Below are 22,887 nucleotides of genomic sequence, written 5' to 3' on the forward strand. Positions count from 1 at the left end.
CATTATAAAACACAGACCGTTCCTGTCTTCCAAGCACTAAACACTTTCCAGTTACCTCTGATCAACCTGTTGAATCAAGTTCGACTGTTTTTATTAGGAATTTACTAAATACAGTAATAAATGAAAATAGCAATACAGCAAAATAGCTTTTTCTAAATGAATATTCCCCGTAATACTGAGCTTCACAATACTCATGTATGCGGGCTGTTTTACTTTACTTATTTGAGATCTACTATGCTTACGTTAAGCTATTTACCAAGCTATTGTAAAAACCCTTTTCTAGGTAGGGTAGTGTACCACCGCCTTTGATAACACGGCAAGGTCCGGAGATGATGGATTGCTGGAAGTTGTATACACTAAGAAGCACCAGGAAATAGGACCCATATAAAAACAACCCCTTAATTTATTCACAAGAGAAGAGAAACATTTAAAATCGTCACATACATACACATGTCTGTGTGCTTAGAAACAAAATCAAGGGTCAATCAGGCTGCATAGAAATCAATTAACTACAATTAATGACACAAATGCATAACAATTATCTATGAGTGCACACAGTAAAGCAAGCCATTTAACAAATCTAAAAATACACAGAGCAAACAATTAAGCGAATCCTTCAAAATCAACACAATATCAAATCAAACACTCAATTTAAAAACGCAAGTGAATCTTCAAAACATGTAGCCAATAGATAAGTCAGGCTTATTGAACCAGTATAGGATATTGTGCAACATAGCTGTAGGTTTTAAATAATGCAAATTACAATTGTTATATAGTTCTAAATATCAGTAATTAACTAAGCAATTAAAAAAGGTCCCCTCACAATACAAAATCCCACCCCGCAATACAATCAATTCAAATGCAGTCCATACAACATGCCCTCTGACGCCCTTTATGACTCCGCCTCTCTCACCCAGACGTTCCTCAGCTCCAGGTACAGACACCAGCACTGCACTAAACCAGTCCCCAAGTTGCGGTTAAGCTCAGAGTAATACAGCGATCTTTACTCTTGGTTTGGCACAGTCTATGAGTAAGTGAGACGCCTCTTGCTCTGGTTTCAGTTTATGCTGACTCGGGTTCAGCGTGTTACAGTTTTGCTCCTCTCGCTCACAGCGCATCAGCACTCAGATTCAGTCTCGAGCATACCCCCCACACGCGTCAGACTACCTTAAAATGCAGCCCTGAATCTCCCGCGCGTATTTAGTACAGGTGTAAGCAATTAAGCAGGCAATTAGAGAGAGAGAGAGAGGCGTGTGTCATTGTGTTAATCGCACTACGCCGCAGCGACCTGTCACAAGCGGTCTGCACTCGGGGTGCGAGTTGTATCTCTGTCTGATGTACCCTCTGCCGATTGATCTTCTTTCTTGTGCAGCCGGAGACTCACGACAGCAATGTAATACTTTTTGAATGTCGGGCTGGAAAAGTAATACACAAGTGGGTCCAGCATGCTGTTCAGGTAAGTCAGACTGATGGTTATGTAGAATCCGCTGTCCAGCGCTTCATAAGAAGCACAGTCATTTATATGTTTTCCCTTTTTGATCCAGATCAGTATTCTAGTAACATTACTAGGGAGAAAACAGACAACAAACATGACCACCACCACTGTTACAAGCTTCACAGCTTTCCTTATCCTGGCTTGTTTGTCTAGCAGATTCACTTTGAGTTTCCAGGCTATAGAGAAAGAACAGTACAGTACAATGCTCAGAGAAACACAAAACTCGAGCACAAACAGAGCATTGTGCCAACTACCATCAGACGTAGAAAACAGGCATATAGTGAAGCTATCACACTGTGTCAAGTTCCCGTTAGGAAACAGGTGAGATTTGGTAAGGAGGTACACAGTCAATGCTATGGCAAGGACCCACAAAGCGCATGCAGTGTACACAGCCTTCCTGACAGACTTGGTGTTTATTGGGTGGTGGGGATGGACCACTTTGAAGTATCGATCCACGGCAACGGCAGTCAGAAACAGGATGCTTCCAGCTCGGTTCATGGCCAGCATGAATAGGGAGATGCTGCAGAACACGTCTCCGAAGATCCAGTCTTTGTTCCTCAAGTAGTAATCCGTCCGGAACGGAAGGATAACGTTCAGGAGGAAATCGGCTAGGGCCAGATTGAACAGGAAGACTGTGCTGGTTTTCCAGGGCTTGAAGTGGAAACAGAAAATCCACAGCGCAATCCCATTGCCCACCACCCCCAGCACGAACTCCACAATGAGAAGCGGAGGCAGAACGCTGGAGAGCAGGTCTCCGTTAAAAACACAGCAGCTGAGGTTACCCTCTTCATTCGAGCTCACAGCCATGATTACTGGGGTGCGTGGCTCCGCTTCTCAGATGCACACTGCTGAATTAATAGTTAACAAGTCGAGGTGATAAAACCGCTCTTCATCAGCTATGTATACTCAGACCATGCAACAGGAAATGGCTATTTGTGTATAGATTACCTCACGTTTCTATGGATGGAGGATCTTCTTTTAGTGACCACTTCTGCCTAATCTATGGCTTTATCAGAAAGGTCCTACAGTGATGCTTTTTATAACTCAATAGCCCATTTTCTATTTTAATTGCTATGGTTCGGCGTTATCAGTTTAGAAAAGGAAGCGTGGGTTTGTGAGGTGCCAGTGGTAAGTTTTCAATTCCACATAATTGATAAGAGTGCTGGCTTTGAGTTCTGCACACGATTTCAGGGTTCAGTCCATGAGTATGTGTTATCTCTGGGAAGGTCCACTTAGGTCTTTGTCGTATCCCGATGCACAGGAATTCTAGTGCCACGTTTCAGAAACGCTATCCTCAAAGCAAATTACAGGTGGAAAATGCTGTAATTGTACAGCAATAAAGTAATCGTGCCCCAGCACTCTGTTACAGAGCTCTGTGCTGCTGGAAGTGCTCCTGTCGTAATGGGATACTGAGCTGATGAGCTGGGGGTTTAAACCCAGGTGTCATGGCTAAATTGGAATACAAATCCAACCTGTCCAATTCCTTAAAACAAGGCTTAATTACTCCAGGACTCACCAGGAAATAGGTGCTGCAGCCAAAGTTTGACCTCTGTGGGTACCCGTATTTTTCATAACTATAACGTCTTTTTTACCATGAACATTTTTGTGGATATCACTGTGTGAAACAAGGTGGCCATTGAGGTACTGTTATACAAACTGGTATCATTTATACAAACTGGGTCAGGTGGTCCAATAGTTACATTCTTTAAAGGTAATCCTGGTCTTTATTATTATTATTTATTTCTTAGCAGATGCCCTTGTCCCGGGGCGACTTACAAGTGTTACAAGATATCACATTATTTACTTGTGTGTGGTTTCAATGAAGACACTTTACCTACCTTAACATAGCTCTTTATTATTTGAGTTAGAAAATACCAGTATCTTAGAGAAACACAACCACCACAAAACAACCCCTTACCTGGTAAGCAACCCATAATGCTGATTGTGAAAAACTGTAGCAACCTAAATAGTTTTGAATGTGTGCCACAAAGCAAAAAAACAAACCAACACACACCAGACAGGTACAAACAATGTAAGCATTAATAGAGGACTAGTTAACACAGCAGGACCATGTGCTATGAATAAAGAAGCAACAGCAGATCAACAAAGGAGACCCAAATGTACTATTTATTCACCTAAAGGATTGCTTTAGTGCAGTGTTTTGGAACAATTCACAAAGATATCAGACCTTTGGCAACCAAGAGAAAAAAGCAGCTATATAGAAATGAAAATGCCAACAGTGGGGCCAGTCCACAATTTCTATAGGGTAAATAAAACAGATATAAAATGCCTCTTGGTGGGTGTGTTTGGCCAGGTCTTTGTTTTTTTGCATTGCGTTCCTTAATAAAAGTTCATAGCAAGACATCACTTTTTTACTTCTCCCAGATCTTCAATGCTGTCATCGTCCACCTGCATTAAAAAGAAAGAAAGAAAGAAAGAAAGAAAGAAAGAGACAATGGTTCTGGTTAAAATATCAATGTGACACTAGCCAAGTGGAATGCAATCGTCACCTAAATCTGTTACATTCATCCTAGAAGCTCCAGGATAAATCTAACAGATTTAGGTGCACATTGCATTGTCTTACCATAGGTATCCTGTTTGTATCCACCCAAACTATCTGCTGTGAAGTAGAATCAGATTGGAAAGGTTCATGCAATGCAATTATCCATCAAGACTATCAATATTGAGATATTTTGCAGCTGGCTACAGTACACTCTATTGCACGATTAATGGAACGCCAAAACTAGTTTAATTGAGCCTATGGTTGTGGCTTTGCTGTGCAATTTAGTTGTTGTATATTTAGTAAAACTAAAATGAACTTTGTATAATTCTTTGACAAACTATACGTGTCTTCAATGATGTAGTGAGTTTTACAGTAGCTAAAATTCTTATACCCAAGTTAGGTGTAGTCTAAAACTCCAGATATCACATCGTTACCAGTGCCTGGTCTGCTCTGTTACACCCAGGTAACTGTTTTAGGTCCACTGTCACGATCAACACATGCTTTTCATCTTATCAAGAACATTTCATTTGTGTACTTTACCTCGGGCCATTTCTCTTGAATCACATCAATAATATCATCTGTAAAATCTCCCTGAATGATTATTTCATCTTCTGCTGTTGCCGAGGCTCCACAGGAGAATTTCTGAGCGAAAAACCTCTGCGCTTCTTTGAGGTCAATTTCTATTAAAAACAAAACAGGCATGTTATCTGTGAGAACGTGGCAGGCGCTTGTTCCGATTTTCCCCACAATTAAAAAAAAGAATATTGCAACACGTCCGCTCTGCTCTGAACATACATTCTCATCTGTGACATGCTGATTGACAAGGTCATTAATAACTCAAAGCCAGTCCTCAGGAACATGGGATTGTTCATGCCAACGGGAGGATATGCCCCACCAGCCAACAGGGCTCAGCCTAATGCAGTACAGTATAAAGACAACCCAAGCCAAACACATGAGGTAATCCCCTTCATCACATATTAATGCTTAGCTCCGTCGCATTGCCATGCATACTGGTACTTGCAGTTCTGTACCTCAAACGAGAGAGACAGGTAAAAGGTAGCTGAATGCACTGTGGATGTTTATGTTAAACTGAGCTAGGAGGGCAGATGAGGCGAGGCGAACATGTTCAAAACATATCCAAGCCACATAAACAGGGTTCCTATATTGAGGAACCTGTTTTGGGTTGTGTTCCATGCTGTTAGAAACTGTGCACACATTTTCAGATCAATCCACTGATCAAGAAAAAGTATACAGCACAGCACGTGGAGTGCGCATGCAGCTTGCGCAGATAACCATCAGGTACAGCGCTTACCAAAAGTTGCAAGACCACAAACTCGGGTTACATATTTCTTCTTTGCCCTTGGGATTTTGGCTATTGTGATTTTTTGGGGTACTGTCTTCTTCTTCTGTTTAATTTGGCCTCTGCCTCCTAGAAGAGAAAATAAAACCATGTTCTAATAAATCTTGTACACTGCAAAATAATGGATTGTTTTAATCTGTATAGAGCACACATGCAGAGCTATCACTGCCAATTCAGGGCATCACACCATAATTATGCAGCTATCCAAGGCTGCACACAATGTCTATCCAAAAAAAAAACAACGAGGACAAAAACACCATCCAGCTGATATGACACTACTGTATAAAGTTTGTTACAAATGGCTTACTTCTTAAAACATAGTTTTGCTACAGCCAGTTACTCTAATATGTTTCATATAAAAATCATACATAGGGCATTTCTAGATTTTACAAACACAAATTAATTTGTTTATAACAGAAACTAAAATGTTCAAGTCACATATGGCAAACACAACCTATGTTTCTCAGTAACCAAACATTTTGTAATCCTGTAAATGAAAACACAGTTTCACAAGGGATGTTTTTTTTTTTTTGTATTTCCTGTTGATGACATCTGCTGATGTTGAGTAAGTAAGTTTGTCAAATTGTCCTCCTAGCAACAGGTGCACCTTGCACCATTCCAGGTTTTACCTGGGAACTTAATTCTTTCTTGTGGAGCATGTTTCAGTGAGTCCGCAAGCAACAGGAGAGATACATGCCTAAAATCCTGTTCTCTTAACCAATCTCAGCTTTACTATTGCTTGGATAAAACAGCTGACAGGTCAGCTTTGCAAACCATGCTAAGTTAAAAGACCCATGTCCCACTTCTATTCTTAACATTCATATGTAAATTCTAGTTTCGGAATGCAGAAGGTCATCATCATTTTTCTTTAGCTCTTTTAAAAATAGAACTATGAAGAGAACCCGTTGAGCAAGTCAGTCCTGTTACCTCTCTTCTGCTTCTTCTTCTCTTCTTCCTCCCCAGTTGCTGGGGGTTCACCACCTCCAGCATCTTGTTTTGGACAGTTCCCTGCAATCACACAGCATTTAAAAATCTCCAATGATCTTTTTGTTATACTGGAAACACCGGTTGATAGTTCCAACATTGATTGTTTTTTTAACTAAATGGGGGCACTACTAGATTTTAAACAATATACTGTAACTGTAAAAGGACTAAAAAGAAACCACAGTGCTTCCCCTTTTAATAATGCTTTAGTCAGGGGCCATGGCTATTTTTGTTCTGTCTTATAACAAGAATTGCAGCAGTAGTGGGATGGAATTTGGGGTTTTTCAGATATAAAGGACCGTCTGTAGGACTGTAGTTAATTCTTAATGTTTCAAAGAGAAGTCTTGAACATGTATCCGAGATACAGTGATCTTGTAAACAATTCTAACATGATCTACACATACTGCGGATCCGAATGAAAAAGCTGAAATAAAGGGGTTTGCTGACAGAGCAAAAACAATATGCATAATAGACGGGCCTCTTTCCTGTGAATGTTAAAAAAAAAACCCAAATGAAAAAGCCAGCCTTTTACTTACCAACACTTAGCTTTGCAAATTCATCTGGAAAAGTCTTCTCTAACCACTGCCTGCATTTTGCTGGTTCAGGCATGTATTCACAGTACTAGGAAGACAGAATTCACAGTAAGAACACACACCTCACTTGTAGGAAAGTTAACTAGAAGTTACTGTGTTGAAATTCAAGTGGATTGCACACAGCGGGTCTGTTTTTAAAAGAACGAGCAATGCTTTGGAAATTGAAACAACAAAGCATCGCTGCTCTGCCAACCACAGATGCAAGTACTTAATTATTTTTTTGTGGGGCATGTAGGTGCAATAAGGAGAACAAATTTACTGAAAATTGATTAAATGGTGCTAAAGCTAAAAGAAACCAATTTAAAAAAAGAACAATGAATAAATAGTCCACATGTATCCCTATTAAAACATTGCTTTGTTGTATACATACCTCTGTAGGCAAGGAGCAAACTGCAGATAAAAAAAAAAAAAGTCACATACAAAAGTGCAAGAAATCACACCCTCAAAACCAAACAGCTACAATAATAGATAGTGCTAAAACCAATATGACTCATCTTTTACTTTTAAAAACTGCTTGGGAGTTCACACCAGCTAATTGAAAAAGTACAATACAATAATTGTGAAACTGTTCAGTTTTATCAAGTAAGGAAACATTTGCTTCCTCTTTATATGGTTATTTTGGTAAGAAATATTTTTCTTCTCATTTGTTTTGCCACAAGTAACATACTTCCACTTATTTGTCATTTGTTTAAAAATATGATTGCATACAAACAATAGCATTTTTCAAAAACAGAACAGGTAACATAGTATCACAAATTGTTCCAGGTATACTTACATCTACTTCTCTTTCATGTATTGTACCATCATATTACCATGCATTGTCTGGTATCAAACTGCACAAGCAGCCAAACACAAACGTTAACACAATGCTTTCAATACTTAAACACTGCGTAGATTCTGGAACTGAAGTCACCTGTTTGTTATTCAGATGTTCTGACTCTCCAAAAACATTACATGTTAAACGCAACTTGGTAGTGTACGACAGGGAAAATGTACAGTTTTTTCTTCTCATCACATTCTGGTGACTATTTTAAAACTCTGAAACTTAAAGCATCCCTGTGACCTCAACAGATCTCTCAACCATGTCTTCTCTCTAAGGAGCTGGTACACCAGAGTGTTACCATTAACCTGTCCCCCTGCAACTCTCCTCCCTGTGGACAGAGATCCTAGAGGAGTTCTAACACATTGCATATGATCGCTGCCACGTACCTCCACAGTAGAGCACTTTCAGTGGATATTTTGTGTCAGAGTTTGCTTTTCTGCGATCCACTTTGGTCTCTGGTGAAGCTGATTCTGCATTTTCAGTAGTAGCCATGTTATTTTCTTATCTAAAAAGATACAAGATATTATTTTAGTACAATTGTCCTTACCTGATCATTGTATTGACCATATATCTTTTTCAAAAGGACTAAACCATCAGCTTGTTTTGCAGTACTATTGTATATACCATATAACAATGTCTTACTATACTGTGCTAAAATGATTAGCGTTTTAGGGTATTCACATTTTTTATATAGGTGTATATATACCAGATTCTTCCAAAGTTTCGCCTTTTGTCCGTTCTACTTCAAAATAACTTTGTTTACAGTCCTGTTTACATATTGTAAAAACAGTTTTTGCTGCACACAAGTTCCCCCCCCCCCCTTAATCAACCAATTCTGAATAATGTACCGTTTAATCCTACCAGACTTCAACTTGTTCTACGCTATATTTACACAAAATGCACACACATTGTTTGTTTTAGTTAACAGATCCAAAAAGCCAAACATATTTGTTTATTGGTAATTCATAAGGTATGGTTTAAACAAACCAAAACAACATTACCATAATCAAACTGTGGCAAATAAGAGCAAACGCAACATTTGCACCTACAGCTCTTAAAAAACGATGATCTGCATTTGTAATTAACATCTGCTCACAATCTTTAAAGTGACAGTCAGACCGCTTCCATATACCCTCAGAATATGTTACTTCACTGCTGCACAAGGGTTAATATGTGGATATACATTTCTGCTTTGATTTACAAAAAGGTGCAATCTTAATAAAGCCTCTACTTGCATGACTAAATTTGAAATGAAAAAATATCACTACCAAGATATATGAGACTACTGCCATCTGGTGAACAGGAGAGAGAACAGCAACTGTTTTGCAGAACAGAAATTATACTGTATTAATATTTTCCTGTGCAAAGCTTTCTCTGACCTGTATCAGGCAGCTGCTGCACAGTCTATGGACCATAATCTCACAAATTTGGCATCTTTAGCTCACCTCCTAGTCTCTAAGTCGCCTTGGATAAAAGACACCCCAAAAATATTTTAAATAGCATTCCTTAATAATAGAAAAGCAACAATAATAATAAAACCATACACAATTTCAGTTTTTGAAATGGGATGTCCCAGCTTAACTGTTAACCCTTTAAATAACATAACTGGATAAATAAAGGAATACAGTAATTACAACTTCCAATAACCTTGCACCTTCAAGTGCCTCTAGAAATGAATTAAATAGACTTAGAGCAGCCAAGGGTGGGATCAATTCATTTTTAAAATCAATTCCCAATTCCCATTCCTATGAAAGAACTGGATTTATATTTTAGAGACATCGTTGCTGTGATTGTTCAGCTGATTTCGTTCGATCAATGACGTGTTGGAATTTATTATAGGGTGATGAGAATTCAAATTGATTTGAAAAGGGAATTGGAATTGAAAAACAGCTATTGACCCCAACCCTGATGACAGCTGATAGATATGATGTGAATACTGCAGCTTTAAGGAGAGCCACAATCTGCTGATTCAGGGGGTCAAAAGACAAATGCACGTTTCCTTTTAACAACAGTGTAAATTCATATAATGTTACAATGTCTTTTAGGAGCAGAAGGAAGTGTAAAGATCGTCCACATTACTAGATTCCAGAAGAAAAAAAAACAACAAGTCACTAATGTCAAAACCAGACCTTCAATTGTACTTACTTAAAATGACATTAGGCAAAGATACGACACCAGACACATGTAAGATTATAATTTAAACTGGAAACCGCAGCGTCACATGTCTACAATGTCTGATGTACTAGAAACTCATTAACCTATGTAGTCTGTTATGTAGCAGTATTAACTTAATGACAACATTGGCTCGTCTCTGTAAATAATGGAAGGCCTAGTACTGAATTTGTATCTACCAATAATAACTTATATTAATATCTGTCTTACTCAGTTACTGACTTCCTAATGACAGATGGTTAATACAGGACCAGACAGAACGGCCTACCACTATGCAGCAAGAACATCGCCATTTCAGACTTTAAATAAAACACCGTCCTCTCTGAAGAGACACATTGCTAAGAACCGCAGCGTGCTGGCTAATGAATATAACGACCAGAAGCGCAAGATAATACGATTCAGGACCAAACGGCTCCATTCATTTCCATCATAGAACTTAGGTGGAAAAAAAATATGAAAAAGTATGTCATACCTTTGAAATTGTTGTACCTATCCCTTAAATACAACCATTACATTATACACTACTAACCGAAAACGTCAACATTTTTAAATATTTCTAAATGTTTTGTTTTCTTTTTTTTTTAAATACATATAAATATACTCAACACTAATATAAGCACACCTCACGCCTTGCTCAGGGTCCTGCCTTCTTAAACGGACACACACGTTTGGCATTGTTTTAGGTAGTCACAGGCTTGCCTGAGAGAAAATGGTTGGCCTTTTAATTTTTTTTAGTGATTTGGTAAACGCGTGATGTTAACATATGATTTAGGATAAATCTCTCATGACTACCTTTCAGCAGCTTGGTATTTAAATAAAATTGTATGTTTATTTTGTTTTTTTGTGTAGCCCCCTATGTTTTGATAGAAGGCCCCCTGTGGCTTGTGGATTTTTTTTTACTTAGTGTACAGATTGAAAATAAATGTAAAGTATGAATGAATTGCAGAACCTGAATTATTATAAGACAAGAACAAGGAAACAATACTGCAGATAAGTACGTTATCACTCTAACGTTTTGAAACTCGGAGATATTTCTGTAATTTTGTAGGTTGAAATGTGTACGCTGTTCAAAATTAACGTGACTGAAAAAAGTTGTCAAAAGTTTTTTTCTATGGCAGTACTGCCTTTACTAGATACTTTGCTGATAACATCAGTTAAGAACAGTTTTATTTAGTTTTAAATTACAATATTCACTTAAAATGTATTTTGTGGTTCTCTGTTAGTGCTATTATGATCAATGTAAGCGTCAGTAGTGTGGATAGTATTATTAATGTGAACTAAAATATACTTATACATATATACTATATAGCAGAAGTATGCGAGTATCCTTACGGCTAAGTACCATGAATTAGTGATGTCTGGTAGTCGATCATCGTCCTTAATTTGTATTTAAATAGAAAAGCATTTTTGACAGATAAACTGGATTTCTGTGCTACAGACAGTGACATAAATTGTTCTTTAATAGCAAGAGAAGGCATCAGTATGATGAAATGGAAAAGGATAAGATGCCATATAACACAAATACAACACCTACTCCGCAAACACTTCCCTACACCACCATGTCAAAGACAGGTAAGCATTCATTGTGTTGATAGTCAGAAAATGTTAACATGTTCATAAGCACTTTTTTATTTAAAAGTCTCTGCAGGCCCTTAGTAACCTTCATCACAGCAAATAAAATCCATATTGTATTGCAAAACGACTTAAATGGTCCATCATGTAATTGTTGAGAAGATGAAGTAAATACATCTAAACCTCAAAATCTAAAACCATCAATGTATTATCTGATCTGATTTCCTTTGTTTACTTTGAGGTCATTCTGCAGATCCATGGCACAGTACACCAAAACAAAAGGTATGAAACTGCATTTGTACATCATTTATCACTTCATTTTCATGTTAAACGTAATACCCACAGTCTTTATTAAATCCAAAAAAAATCAAATCAATTAATTCCAACTGATTGTAGTAAATCGTTTTGCAACTTTATTTAATAGATGACCACACTTTAAGTAAGTACAGTACTGGGACCAGCTATTGAAACTACGGTTTCTCTGTTTTCAGCAGATTTACAAGTCCTCAGAAGGAAAGTCCTCTTCAGCCTCACAGTTAAACTTTGGAAACACAGCTATAACAAATACAGCTACTCCTTCTACTGCACATTCATGCCATACATCTACAGGGATTCATGCACCTGTCTCTGGTGGTAAACGTGTACAGGTAAGGGTAATGCAGACAGAAAGGTTTAGATACATGTGTGTTTGTTTAAACAAAGCCTTGCACTATGTAGAAAAAGGGTTGTGCACATTTAGTTGTGCTCACTTGTGAAGCTTTACCTACATTATTATGATTCAGCATTACAGTAAAAACTACTACAACATATACAAAGTCAGTTCAAGCTGAATTGTTTAAATAAAAAGTCAAACCCTTAATATGGCAAAGTAGAAATTCTGTTTGTGAATATTACAAAAAAACAACTGCTTTGCAGACAAAGTGACTTGTTATATTAGCCTAAAGGTGGCAGTATACTTGTTGTAGTACTGTACATTATTATCTGTATTATTGTAATGGCAACACTGTGTACCTAAGGCAGTGGTCTCCAACCCTGGTCCTGGAGAGCCCCAATCCTGCAGGTTTTATAGGTGTCTTTACATCATCAGTGGCTAAAGATCTGGAACACATGTTAATCTTGATTAATGAAGCCAATAATTGGTCAGGTTAAGTAACTGAGAACGCGGTTGCAACGAAAACCAGCAGATCCTGCAGCTCTCCAGGACTAGGGTTGGAGACCCCTGACCTAAGGGTACAATACCTAAACAAAGAGGTCTGTAGCAAACCTCATGATTTTATATGACAGTCTACTATATATATATATATATAAAGTTGCAGTTGTGTAGTAGACTGTCATAAAAATATGTGGAGGTCCAGTTTCATGGAATAAACATTCAAATATAATTTCAAGCAAGTATGTTTCACCTGATTTCTATTCTACCTCTTACCATACACTCATTAAACATTTGGGAAATACTTTAATTCATTTTGATACATTACTGTACTTTCATAATGCTTTAAAACTGGTCTTTACAGAAGCCTCTAACGGACATCGAGAGCATGACCATTCAGAAACAACGCAAGGAGCTGCAGCTGTTGATTGCGGAGCTGAAAGACAGAGATAAAGAGCTAAACAATATGGTGCTGGCTCACCAGAAACAGCTTGTAGCCTGGGAGGTGGATCGACAGAGAGTGCTCACCCTGGAGCAGAGGTGTGCTAGATTAGAGAGTAAGTGCACAGACACTGACCAGCTTGATCACACTGGCAACAACCGTCCTGGTAACCTGAGTTTTCAAAGGACTGACACTTGATTGGCTGGGCTGTGGAGGCTATACCTTAGGAACTGCTTGATGAGCATGAGCACGGGCATCTATTATGAAATGCTGTTCCCCATGATATGTATGATGGTGCTGTGTTTATACTTAAACTACCCCCTTCCATTGTAAGTTTTAATTTCAGTGTTGTCATGCATACCGCTTTGATTGTACCATAGTATCCATTATTGTTATGCAGTTATGAAAAATTAGACCAATACATACTAACTCTTATAGTAATCATGCTGGATAGAATGATATAGTGATGCAATAAAACATGTTAATGATGTAATAGGTAAAAGTGTTCTTCTTCATCTTTTTTTTTATTGTAGGCGAGCTCCATAACAGAAACGATATCATTCGGGCGCTGACAAAAAAGATCAAGATCTTGGAAGCTCAGCAGAAGGATCGTGAATCTGCTCTTACAAGCACCCAGGAACAACTTCAGGAGATCTTTCACAGGGAACTTGAGGCTTCAAGCCACTGCCAGGATCTAGTGGTACAGTGTCTTCATTATACATCATATCTCATACATCATACAAGAAGAATCCCAATGCCTCAACCCTTCTAAGAGGACCCAAGGCAAACTGACTCCTGCTTATCAACGCAGTTTTACATAGATCTAGAGACATACTCTTCCAGTTGTGACAAACGTTGCAAAAGAATAAGTTAGAAAATATTATTGTGAGGTATGGAGGCATCTGTCTGTCATAGTCCTCCCAGTGCATCTGGTATTACAAGTGATGATTTTTTTTTTTTTTTTTTTTTGTTGAACAGGAAAAAAACCAAAGTCTCAATTCTTCTGTAGTAGAATTATCAAGCCACGTTGGACAGATGCAGGCCAGAGAGCAGGAACTCGCTGCCATGCTGAAGTTAAAGGTAATACAGGGCTACAGGTTTTCATAGTTCAGAAGAGTTAATTACAGGGGTGGGGTCAATTCATGTTTTATAAAATCAATCCCCAATTCCAATTCTCATTCCCTTTTTAATCAATTCCAACACATCACTGATCACAATTGCAATTAGCAGCGTTCTATTAAAATGAGCTTCTCACAGTGGCAACAAATCACTTGAATTGAAGTCAATGTTAGTCAATTAATTTGGCTTCAAATGAAAGCACTTGATCAATTATGTTTAAAATATCAATTCCAATCCCTTCGAAGGAAGGTACTGATTTTAAAAAGGAGATTGGAGATTACAGCATCGGGGATTAATTTGATCAATCTGTACCCCGGCAGGATCAGCAGCAGCTGGATTTATTTTTTTAACTTTACAGGGAAATCCACCAGGATTGCTTTAACCATTTATATTTTGGGGGTAATCCAGGGGTAACCACGGGTAGGTAGCTGATGCTAGCCAGGGTGATTCTCCAGTGCTGTGAACTGCTGTGGCAGTTCCAGGCTGGGTTATATTTGAATCAAATCAGCCTCTTAGGGTGTTGCATCTGAAAAGTTATTGGGATTTACTTCTTCAGGAAAGTCTTTATTTTGATGTTGCTTGTAAAATTGACTGAAATAATTGTCCATTTTTTTTTATAAACTAAAAAAAGCTTAGCATTTATTGTTACAGAAGCTAAGCTTAAATGGCATCTATCATGAATTATTTTTGTATTTAATATACAGTATAAAGTCAGTCAGTATAAAGCCTGCAAGTATGTGTACAGCAGGTTAGTGCAGTAATTGATAGCTGAACGGTACCTGTAAAGCTGTAAACAAGGTTGTAAAACAAGGCTGTGTAAGGGATAACTTTAATAAAATGTATGCGCTTGTCAAAGATTAATAGCACAGGAAACACAGTATATGACACAGAAGTTTAAGCCATTTAATAGAGTATCTTGAAACTCGGTTAAAGAAAGAGGCCGTGGATATAAATTAAATTAAGAAATTGAAGGTTCGATATCAGATGTCCTGTTTATTGTTAGGACAAAGACATGATGGAAGCCACTGACCACATCATAGACCTCACGACCCGGTTCAAAAAACTGGAAACCGCCCAGAGAGATGGCGAGCTGAGGGAGGTCAAAGCTAAAAAAGAGACTCAGGAAATCAAGCAGCGGCTGAGGGAAGTAAAGCATGAAATGGGGAAGCTCAAAGGTAATAAAATATTGATTGCACGGTCAAGAGAAATTCTCGCTTTGGGCTTGGAGGCAGCATCGATTGTTTTGCTGCTTACATTACATTCTGCCCTTAGCCAGAACAGACACATTTAGAAGATATTGATCGATATAATACCACTTGCCATCTGTCAGCACACCGCCAAGGGTATAGCATTGCATATGTGCCACGCTTAAAGGATTGCTTCATAACTGAGAGGCAGCGAGCTTCATTTTTATGTATGTGGTTCTGTAATGCAAGGAAAAATCTGGTGGTTTCATAACCTGTCCAATGTTTATCCTTTTTCAGGGAATTAAATTAATTCTAGATGTTATGTAGAAGAAAAACAGTAGCCATATATTTTAAGCAAAAAAAAAATTAACTAAAAACAAGGTAACAATTATTTTTTCCTGATTGTAGCTCGGTAACAATGTACTTGTCCTGCATGTTGAATTGGTAGAGAACTAAACATGCTTAAATTGGCATAATCAGCTAAGTTTGAAGTTTTACACACGACAAGATGTTATTCTTTAACAAAATAAGACAATTATAGAAATAAATGAAGTCTATAGCTTTTGTTATGTATATCTATTATTTATTATTATTATTGTTCTAGATGATTTACGTGAAAAGACTGGAGAAAACAACAGTCAAAGGGAAGATCTTATCCGTCTGAAACAAGAAAATCAGCACCTACATAACGAGCTTGCTTTGGCAGGTAAGGGATGCTAAAAATGGGACAGGAAAACATCAGCATACCCATCGTCATGTAATGTGTGGGTGTGTCTCTTGTGTTGTCAACAGCCGCCTCCCTGTAAGGAATGTAAAGCAACCTGTTTAGCACGTGTGATGATCAGGTGTTTAACCTTGTCCACACCCGCTAGTTTCTAAATGATTTTCCAACCAAATCCAGGTCAGACTGCATTCCTGAAATGCAAATTAAGGACCTTAGCTTGTGTATTTAAAGTGTGTTCATTCATGTTTTGTAATAATGGGCCTACACCGTGGACAAAAGCACACTGTTTTTTTTGCTATTTTCCTACCAGCTGTAACTCTTTTTGTCTCACAAGTTCACGTCTCTAAATTGTTTGAATAGTGGGGTGTTTATTTTGAGGATGAGGATATATTATCTGTGATGTATATTTATTAGATACGAGCACACCTGCTTTTTAGTATTGAATTGTTGCAAACGATACAGCTAGTAACTAGAAACCCTTGGCCACCTTATTGAACCTGTGCTTACAGTGGTATCCTCCTGGACGGCAACTTACCCTTTCATCTCCTGTGTTCACTATTTATTTTGTTTGACTACAAACATGTCCTCTTGTATACATTATGTGGGGTTAATCAAACAAACTGGATTTTTTTTTTAAATTCAGGCGAAAGAGAGAGGAGAAAAGATGAACTACTGGAGCTGGCCAAATCTAAAAAAGAACGAACAGAGACCGAGTTATACTGCCTCCGTCAGGTATTCATTCACTGTTTTCAATCACTCCGATTGCTCAGTGAGCATTTTTTTTATTTCCTTGGAAAAATACAGGTTGACAAACTAGTGCAGCTTCCGCATTGTGAGGTCTGGCTGCGAGCCAGAAAGAAGGTTGTTTTGAATTGGATCCCAGAATCAACACAGTTGAAATATCCTTTGGACATACCTAAACAACGCCCACATTTTTCTTTATTTGTTTTCTCTTGTTTGGAACTTGCTAGCTTTGCCTTTTGAATTCCTTTCAGAAAGACAGTGGGGGATGTAATCTTCAGTCGTGCAAATTCCATTGTAGTTGATCTCTTACATAATTTGTGTTATTGTTTTTGCCACTAAAGTTTAAACCTGTGTTACTGTTCCCCTGTTCTTAGAGTCTGTAAATTCTAGAACCCCAAACATGTTCCGTTTTTTTGAGGAACCTACCCTTAGCAGTGTGCAATGGGGGCATTATATCAGCTCATTCCACTGCGATCAATCGTTCACAAGTAACAGTTTTGATCAGAACAATTACGATGCTGCAGAACTGGAAATTCCTTTTTTAGTAAGATTGCGAGTTGATTACAGAGGATATAAATTATATAAAACTAGTAAAATGAATCTCTGCATTAAACAGGTTTGTGAAAACCAGCAGAATGACCTGCAGCTACTTCATCTGAACCTGGAGAGCTCACAGGAGAGACTGCAGGAGCAGGAGGAGAGAATCCACAGCTCCGGGTAAACTGCATGTTGCTTCAAAAATACAGGAGTAGTGCAAAGAGAAGACAACGATTTGATACAGAGCCTTCAACAGGCAGCATTCATTACGTTTTCTTCACTTTAGCATCAGTTGAATCCAGCTGCATCTTTTGTTATTAAGTGCTAAGCCTGACATTTTCACTCCATACATTTACTAAAAAAAATGTCTGGTTAAGTTGTATAATCAAGAACTGAGTAAATGTTAAACAACTGAGATATCATTGCACACGTTTTCACTAGCTTAACAGAACTTCACCAGGACTGACTCAATTCAAAGGTTGAAATGTAGGCCCCAGTAAAAGATCTTTCCAAATTTAATAGCATGGTATACTGTGGTATAACGGACCCTTTCATGGATTCAGTAAAATTTGATATTCATAAAACTGTTCAACCTGTTGCTGGTTTTACACCCTAGAACAGTATAGTTGAATATCTCTGTTGAAAAAACAGTATTTAAATAACTCATGAGTTAAACATTTATGAATAGGCCTGATCGTTCTATCCAAAATACAGTCACATTTTTATTTGATCAAATACATTTGATTTTGTAGAGTAAGTAATTGCAGCTTCTTTTGCTATTCTAGTGGTGATAGCCCTCCGACAGCCCCCAGATCTAAAAGTTACAGCAAGAGTAAAGATGCAGGGAGGGAAGAACCAGAGAAAAGTGCACAGCTTTTTCCAAAGAAACAAATCATTTCCGACACCTTTGATGCTATAGATGAATTTGCAAAGAGGAATGAGAGCACAGGTCCCACATTTAACACCCCAACTACAGAAGACAGAGGTGCAGCTAGGAATGCAGGGCTGTCCCCCTGGGCGAGCTGCACTGTACCGACAAACTGTGATGCCAGCTGTTCTGGGGAAATGGTGCAAAACGAAGACTTGATTGAGGGATCCAGCTGTAGTGAACCTAAGATTGCCAGCAGTGCGATTGCTGAACTTGAGGGTAGCTCATTAAACAGGTTCCCTTTTCAATCAACAGGGTTAGAGGCAGTGCACCAGGACGAGGTGAAGCAGGAATCATTTAAATACAATCGATATGTAGACGCTAGGACAGTGCAGTGGGCAGGGTCCCCCGTCAGGTTAGCGAGAGAAAGGAGGAAAAATAATTCCATCATTAAGGCTTGGTCTGGAATTTGCTTCTGTAAAGGAAAGGTTGAACATTCCTGTAGCCTCGGATCAAAGGAGGCCGTCCCGTCTGATGTGGCTTGTAAGGACCAGATAAATGCTGCTAGACTCGCTTATCAAAGACCCGACCACGCAGTGGGGTGCAGCACTGACTGTAGCATTGCACTGAGAAATACAAGAGCTTCCACTGGCGGTGATGAATGTGATCCCACTGTGAGCGACGCGGAGTGGGTCGGGATCTTTAAGGCTGATGCAGGAGTAGATGAGTCGTGGTGGCTCTCGTGTGATGCTGGTCAGGGGGTCACATCCACTTCAGGGCATTCTAGGTACTGTAGCCAGACTTGAGAAGGGAATTCTAGCTGAAGGGATTAAGCACAGCTTGGTTAAGAGTTCAATCAATAGAAAGGTCGAAAAACCAAACGTTTTTAATTGTGTATTCTTAACAATGCAGTTCATCTTTTGACTTCTTTACTTCCCAAAAAAATACAGACACTGGCATTAAAGGTGTATCGCCTGATAAGATTCCAAAAATATTTTCTTACATGATTCAAAGATTTGTTACCTAAAGGGAATTGGGGGCTAAAGCAATTAGGGTTGTGGGAATAATACATTTCTGTTTTGCTTCCTGAGCTAAAACAGAGATGCAAGCAAGTAAAGTACTGCCTTAGGAGAATGTAAACAACCTGAAAAATAATCAGAAGGCTCATCTATGGGGGGGGGGGGGTATCATAATACACAAGAATTTTACATTAAACAGATCAAGAAATCAATAGAAATATGAATAAAGTATGAATTATTTTCTAATAAGAATGCTGCAACATGTACATATTAAACGTACATAGGCTGTATTTCCACAGAACTGCGATATCGTTACATGTTTTATTTTTCTTTTGTTACAGGGAAGGGAGGCTAGACTTTAGTTCTCTTGGTTTGGACTCCCCCATGGTTTCTGCCTTTCCCTCTCCAGTCAGAAGAGGACAGGGGCAGAGAGGGAGCTCTGTCATTGGAAATGACTGTCTCAGGTCAGAGGATCCTCCAGTGACAGTGACTGCAAACGGAGAGCGAAGACTCAAGTCTGCTGTTGACAATGTGAGTAGTGTCTATTATACAGACTACGCTACCAAGAAGCACAACAACAATACTGCTATAAAATGTATTCTTAACAAATAATAAAAAGGCTTGACTTTGACATGAGTGAACCCTGGTAAATCAAATCCAATCCAATCCATGTGTGTGCTCTCTCTGTCATCACAGGAGGAGCCGTGCTCCCCAACCAGCCGTCTCCAGCGATTGCTGACGGAGTCCAAGCAGATGGTGGCCAATCTGGAGCGTGCCACTCTGCAGCCCGTTAGCACGGCACCAAGTCACAACAGCAGCGAGAGCAGCCGGGTATGTCACCGCACAGGCCTGGTCTGCTATACAGAGCTTACTGCACACCCACTGACACCGGTGGCCAGGGATTGGCATGAGATCATTGATAAAAAATAAGGAAAAGCAGATTCTTTATTGTTAATCATAATAAGACTTTTGAGATGATGATGATAATAATAATATATTGTTTTAGTTTATTATTTAAGTATGTTTCTATATCATTGAGAAAAATCTACATAATGTTACCACTACACTTTTTTTTATATTTTAATTGTAGTTCATGTGTACAATCTTCTGTAGGGGCATCTTTTTATTATAACAAAAAACATATAACTTATAACCACTGCGCATGATCTCCTATAACAATAAGAGACTACACAAGCCCTGCGCATTAATTTACAATATGATTTCATAGTTTTGGTTTCCTAGAAACATGTGACCCTGATCGCCCACTAACCGTCTCTGACTGGCTATGATCCTGCACGGCTTCATCAGTCAATCTGGCTTCTTAATCTTACAGCAGTGCTGTTAATCGGCTTTCCAGGAGGATTTTTATCATGCAATCTTGTATTTCATTCCATGCCACTCCCTAAATGCAAAGTCAGTGATTCTTTGAATTGTTAGGTGCTTATGTTAAAGCAAGCAGAAAATGTTTACGTGATGTATTTATTTTGTATAGCTCACACCTGGAGTGTACACACTTATTTAATAATTAATCACGGTGTTCCTGTTTGTAATGGCTGTTTTTAGCTGCACAAACCCATTGTTCAGATTGAGCTCCCTATGACAAACAGGCTTGATTGGGTTAATTTGCCACTTCAATTGAAGCAATTGAAGAAATAGCTGCTGGCTTGTTATCCATAACAGACCCGTAAAGTTAATTTTATTAAACAAAATTCAACAGACATAAAAAAAAACAGATTAGAAACGCACATTAATATCTATTGAGGTTTACAAATCATTACACAAATGTACAATAAATGCATTTGATTCCCTCTTTCTTTCTTTTATAATAGGTGTACACACACCCAGATTATACACGTTTTAAAACTAGCATGCCTTCTGTTTTATTGTTACTGTGATTGTTGCTGCTGTTCTGTTTTTGCAGGACAGCGATTCTCGGGCTAGGAGCAGTGCATCGGACAGTCTTCTAAACCTGGAAACATAGCAGCTCTACACTACTGGGGAAGCTCCAGGGAATTTAAACTGTAAATAATGCAGCCCGCAGCTATCTCCATGGAACTGAGGCTCACAGCGAGGTTTCCACTTCACCTGGGAAGTCTGGACACACAGTGTGGATTCAGGAATACTCGCTGCTTGTGCTGTAAAATTGAATTTCTCTCGCTCAGAGTCTAGAAAAACCCAAGAATACAATGCAGGGAATTTTTGCATTGTAGCAGGAGCTCACTAACTACAACCCCTTAAAACACTAACAAGAATATGTCAGTGCAGTTTTGTGAAAATAACATTTAGCAACTAAAATCCGATAACGTGTATGCATTTGTAAAGCCAGGTGCCATTGAGGTGTGACTAATTAGTAGCTCTTATCTGAAAACTTTTTATAATGTAAAAATAAGAGGCCCACTACACTGCAATACTTTGCCAGAGCCATTGGGTTACAATACCAGGCCTGTCCAGACTAAATGTACAGTTTAACAATAAACATGAAATAGCAAGAAATGCATTATACAATTCAATAATAAACTGAACAAGGGGATAGTGTTCAATTGCAAAACTATGTTTATAATAAAGTCTTGACGGTTGTAAATGTGTTTTAGAAGGTCTAAAGGATTGATAACCAAGGCTTTGAAATCCATGGTCTCGGTTTACCTTTTGTATTGCACTGGTATAATAGTCAGGCTTTGCATTTAAAATAAAACAGTGTTACACATCAAATGCTGGTTGACATACCATGCTATTTTAAACAATTCCTATATAATCAATTTTACTCTCTTAACATGGTCACCTTGCACTTCCTTAGAGCAATGCAGTGTGAACAGCATAGTGTTCATTAAAAACCATTATCCTTCCGTTTGAGCGAATACTTTGAACATTGCGTAAGTGCACTTTTTAATATTGATCGAGTGAAGAGGTAGCAGCAGGGTCTGGATTAAATGAAAATTATGGCTGCGCCGTAGGTATTATAAAGTCTAGGCATGGCGCCGCTGTAAACTTGCTTGTATTATCCTTCCAGTTACTCGCCTGACTTACTGGTAACTGGGCTAAATTACAAGTCACTGCTTTGGTCTTAAGGACGCTTATTGGCAGCTCACTGCAAGAGCAATGCCTGCTGAAGTAAAATGTCACACCATTTACTTCTTCTCAAGTATTTGATATGTGAAATCTCAAAAAATACAATGATTACTGTGGGCAAGGCTAATGGGAGAGGACTTGTGACTGCTATAAAATATATTTTACAACAAAACTACAATTTCAAAGTGTTATTATATAATCAGTTAAAATGTGTTTTATTATTATTATATATATCTCTTTTTTTAACATTATTTTTCTTTTGTTATCCAAACTGCTGGTATCTGCAACACGTTTTTGTATTAAAAAAATAAATCATTTTGGTACATAAAAGAACATTTGCTTTTCTAACTGTCTAATGTCAGTGTTTTATCTTCTCCAATGTGATGAGGCATTTTGTATTTAACAAGTAATTCCATAGATGTGCAGAACCAGGTGTAAAGTGTAGACTATGCAATGAGTAGTGTACTTTTTGCCTCTAGGATTCTTTGTGGACAGGATGGCATGTGATTAAATCAGTACCCATTTAGAA

The 22,887-nt window shown here is 38.3% G+C and overlaps 3 protein-coding genes across 14 annotated transcripts; 1 reads left to right on the top strand and 2 right to left on the bottom strand.

Annotated features, from left to right (window-relative positions):
* Positions 1-440: 440 nt before the first annotated feature.
* Positions 441-2,354, bottom strand: LOC117427820 (hydroxycarboxylic acid receptor 2-like). Its single transcript, XM_034046143.3, has one exon. The coding sequence runs from the start codon at positions 2,300-2,302 to the stop codon at positions 1,292-1,294; it is 1,011 nt and encodes a 336-aa protein (XP_033902034.3). The 5' UTR covers positions 2,303-2,354; the 3' UTR covers positions 441-1,291.
* On the top strand, positions 1,380-22,691 carry LOC117427833 (coiled-coil domain-containing protein 62-like). Of its 10 annotated transcripts, none has more exons than XM_058994490.1 (14): positions 1,380-1,456; positions 11,396-11,502; positions 11,744-11,784; positions 11,994-12,149; positions 13,017-13,209; positions 13,628-13,794; positions 14,073-14,174; positions 15,217-15,388; positions 16,005-16,106; positions 16,768-16,856; positions 17,485-17,585; positions 19,634-19,823; positions 19,989-20,123; positions 21,214-22,691. In XM_058994490.1, the coding sequence occupies exons 1-14, from the start codon at positions 1,446-1,448 to the stop codon at positions 21,271-21,273; spliced, it is 1,626 nt and encodes a 541-aa protein (XP_058850473.1). In that variant the 5' UTR covers positions 1,380-1,445; the 3' UTR covers positions 21,274-22,691. The 10 variants fall into 10 exon arrangements, with proteins under 10 accessions (XP_058850473.1, XP_058850474.1, XP_058850475.1 ...); XM_058994491.1 differs by having other exon boundaries at positions 11,997-12,149; XM_058994492.1 differs by having other exon boundaries at positions 11,756-11,784.
* Positions 3,598-10,600, bottom strand: LOC131699041 (density-regulated protein-like). Of its 3 annotated transcripts, none has more exons than XM_058994499.1 (8): positions 10,553-10,600; positions 8,145-8,263; positions 7,306-7,325; positions 6,879-6,963; positions 6,286-6,366; positions 5,311-5,427; positions 4,539-4,678; positions 3,598-3,904 (listed from the first exon to the last, which is right to left on the bottom strand). In XM_058994499.1, exons 2-8 carry the CDS (start codon positions 8,248-8,250, stop codon positions 3,860-3,862), a joined length of 594 nt encoding a protein of 197 aa, XP_058850482.1. In that variant the 5' UTR covers positions 8,251-8,263; positions 10,553-10,600; the 3' UTR covers positions 3,598-3,859. The 3 variants fall into 3 exon arrangements, with proteins under 3 accessions (XP_058850482.1, XP_058850484.1, XP_058850483.1); XM_058994501.1 differs by having other exon boundaries at positions 10,537-10,555; XM_058994500.1 differs by lacking the exon at positions 10,553-10,600 and adding an exon at positions 10,403-10,540.
* Positions 22,692-22,887: the final 196 nt, after the last annotated feature.

The sequence above is a fragment of the Acipenser ruthenus genome, chromosome 21, assembly GCF_902713425.1.
Source record: "Acipenser ruthenus chromosome 21, fAciRut3.2 maternal haplotype, whole genome shotgun sequence".
Classification (NCBI taxonomy): Eukaryota; Metazoa; Chordata; class Actinopteri; order Acipenseriformes; family Acipenseridae; genus Acipenser; species Acipenser ruthenus.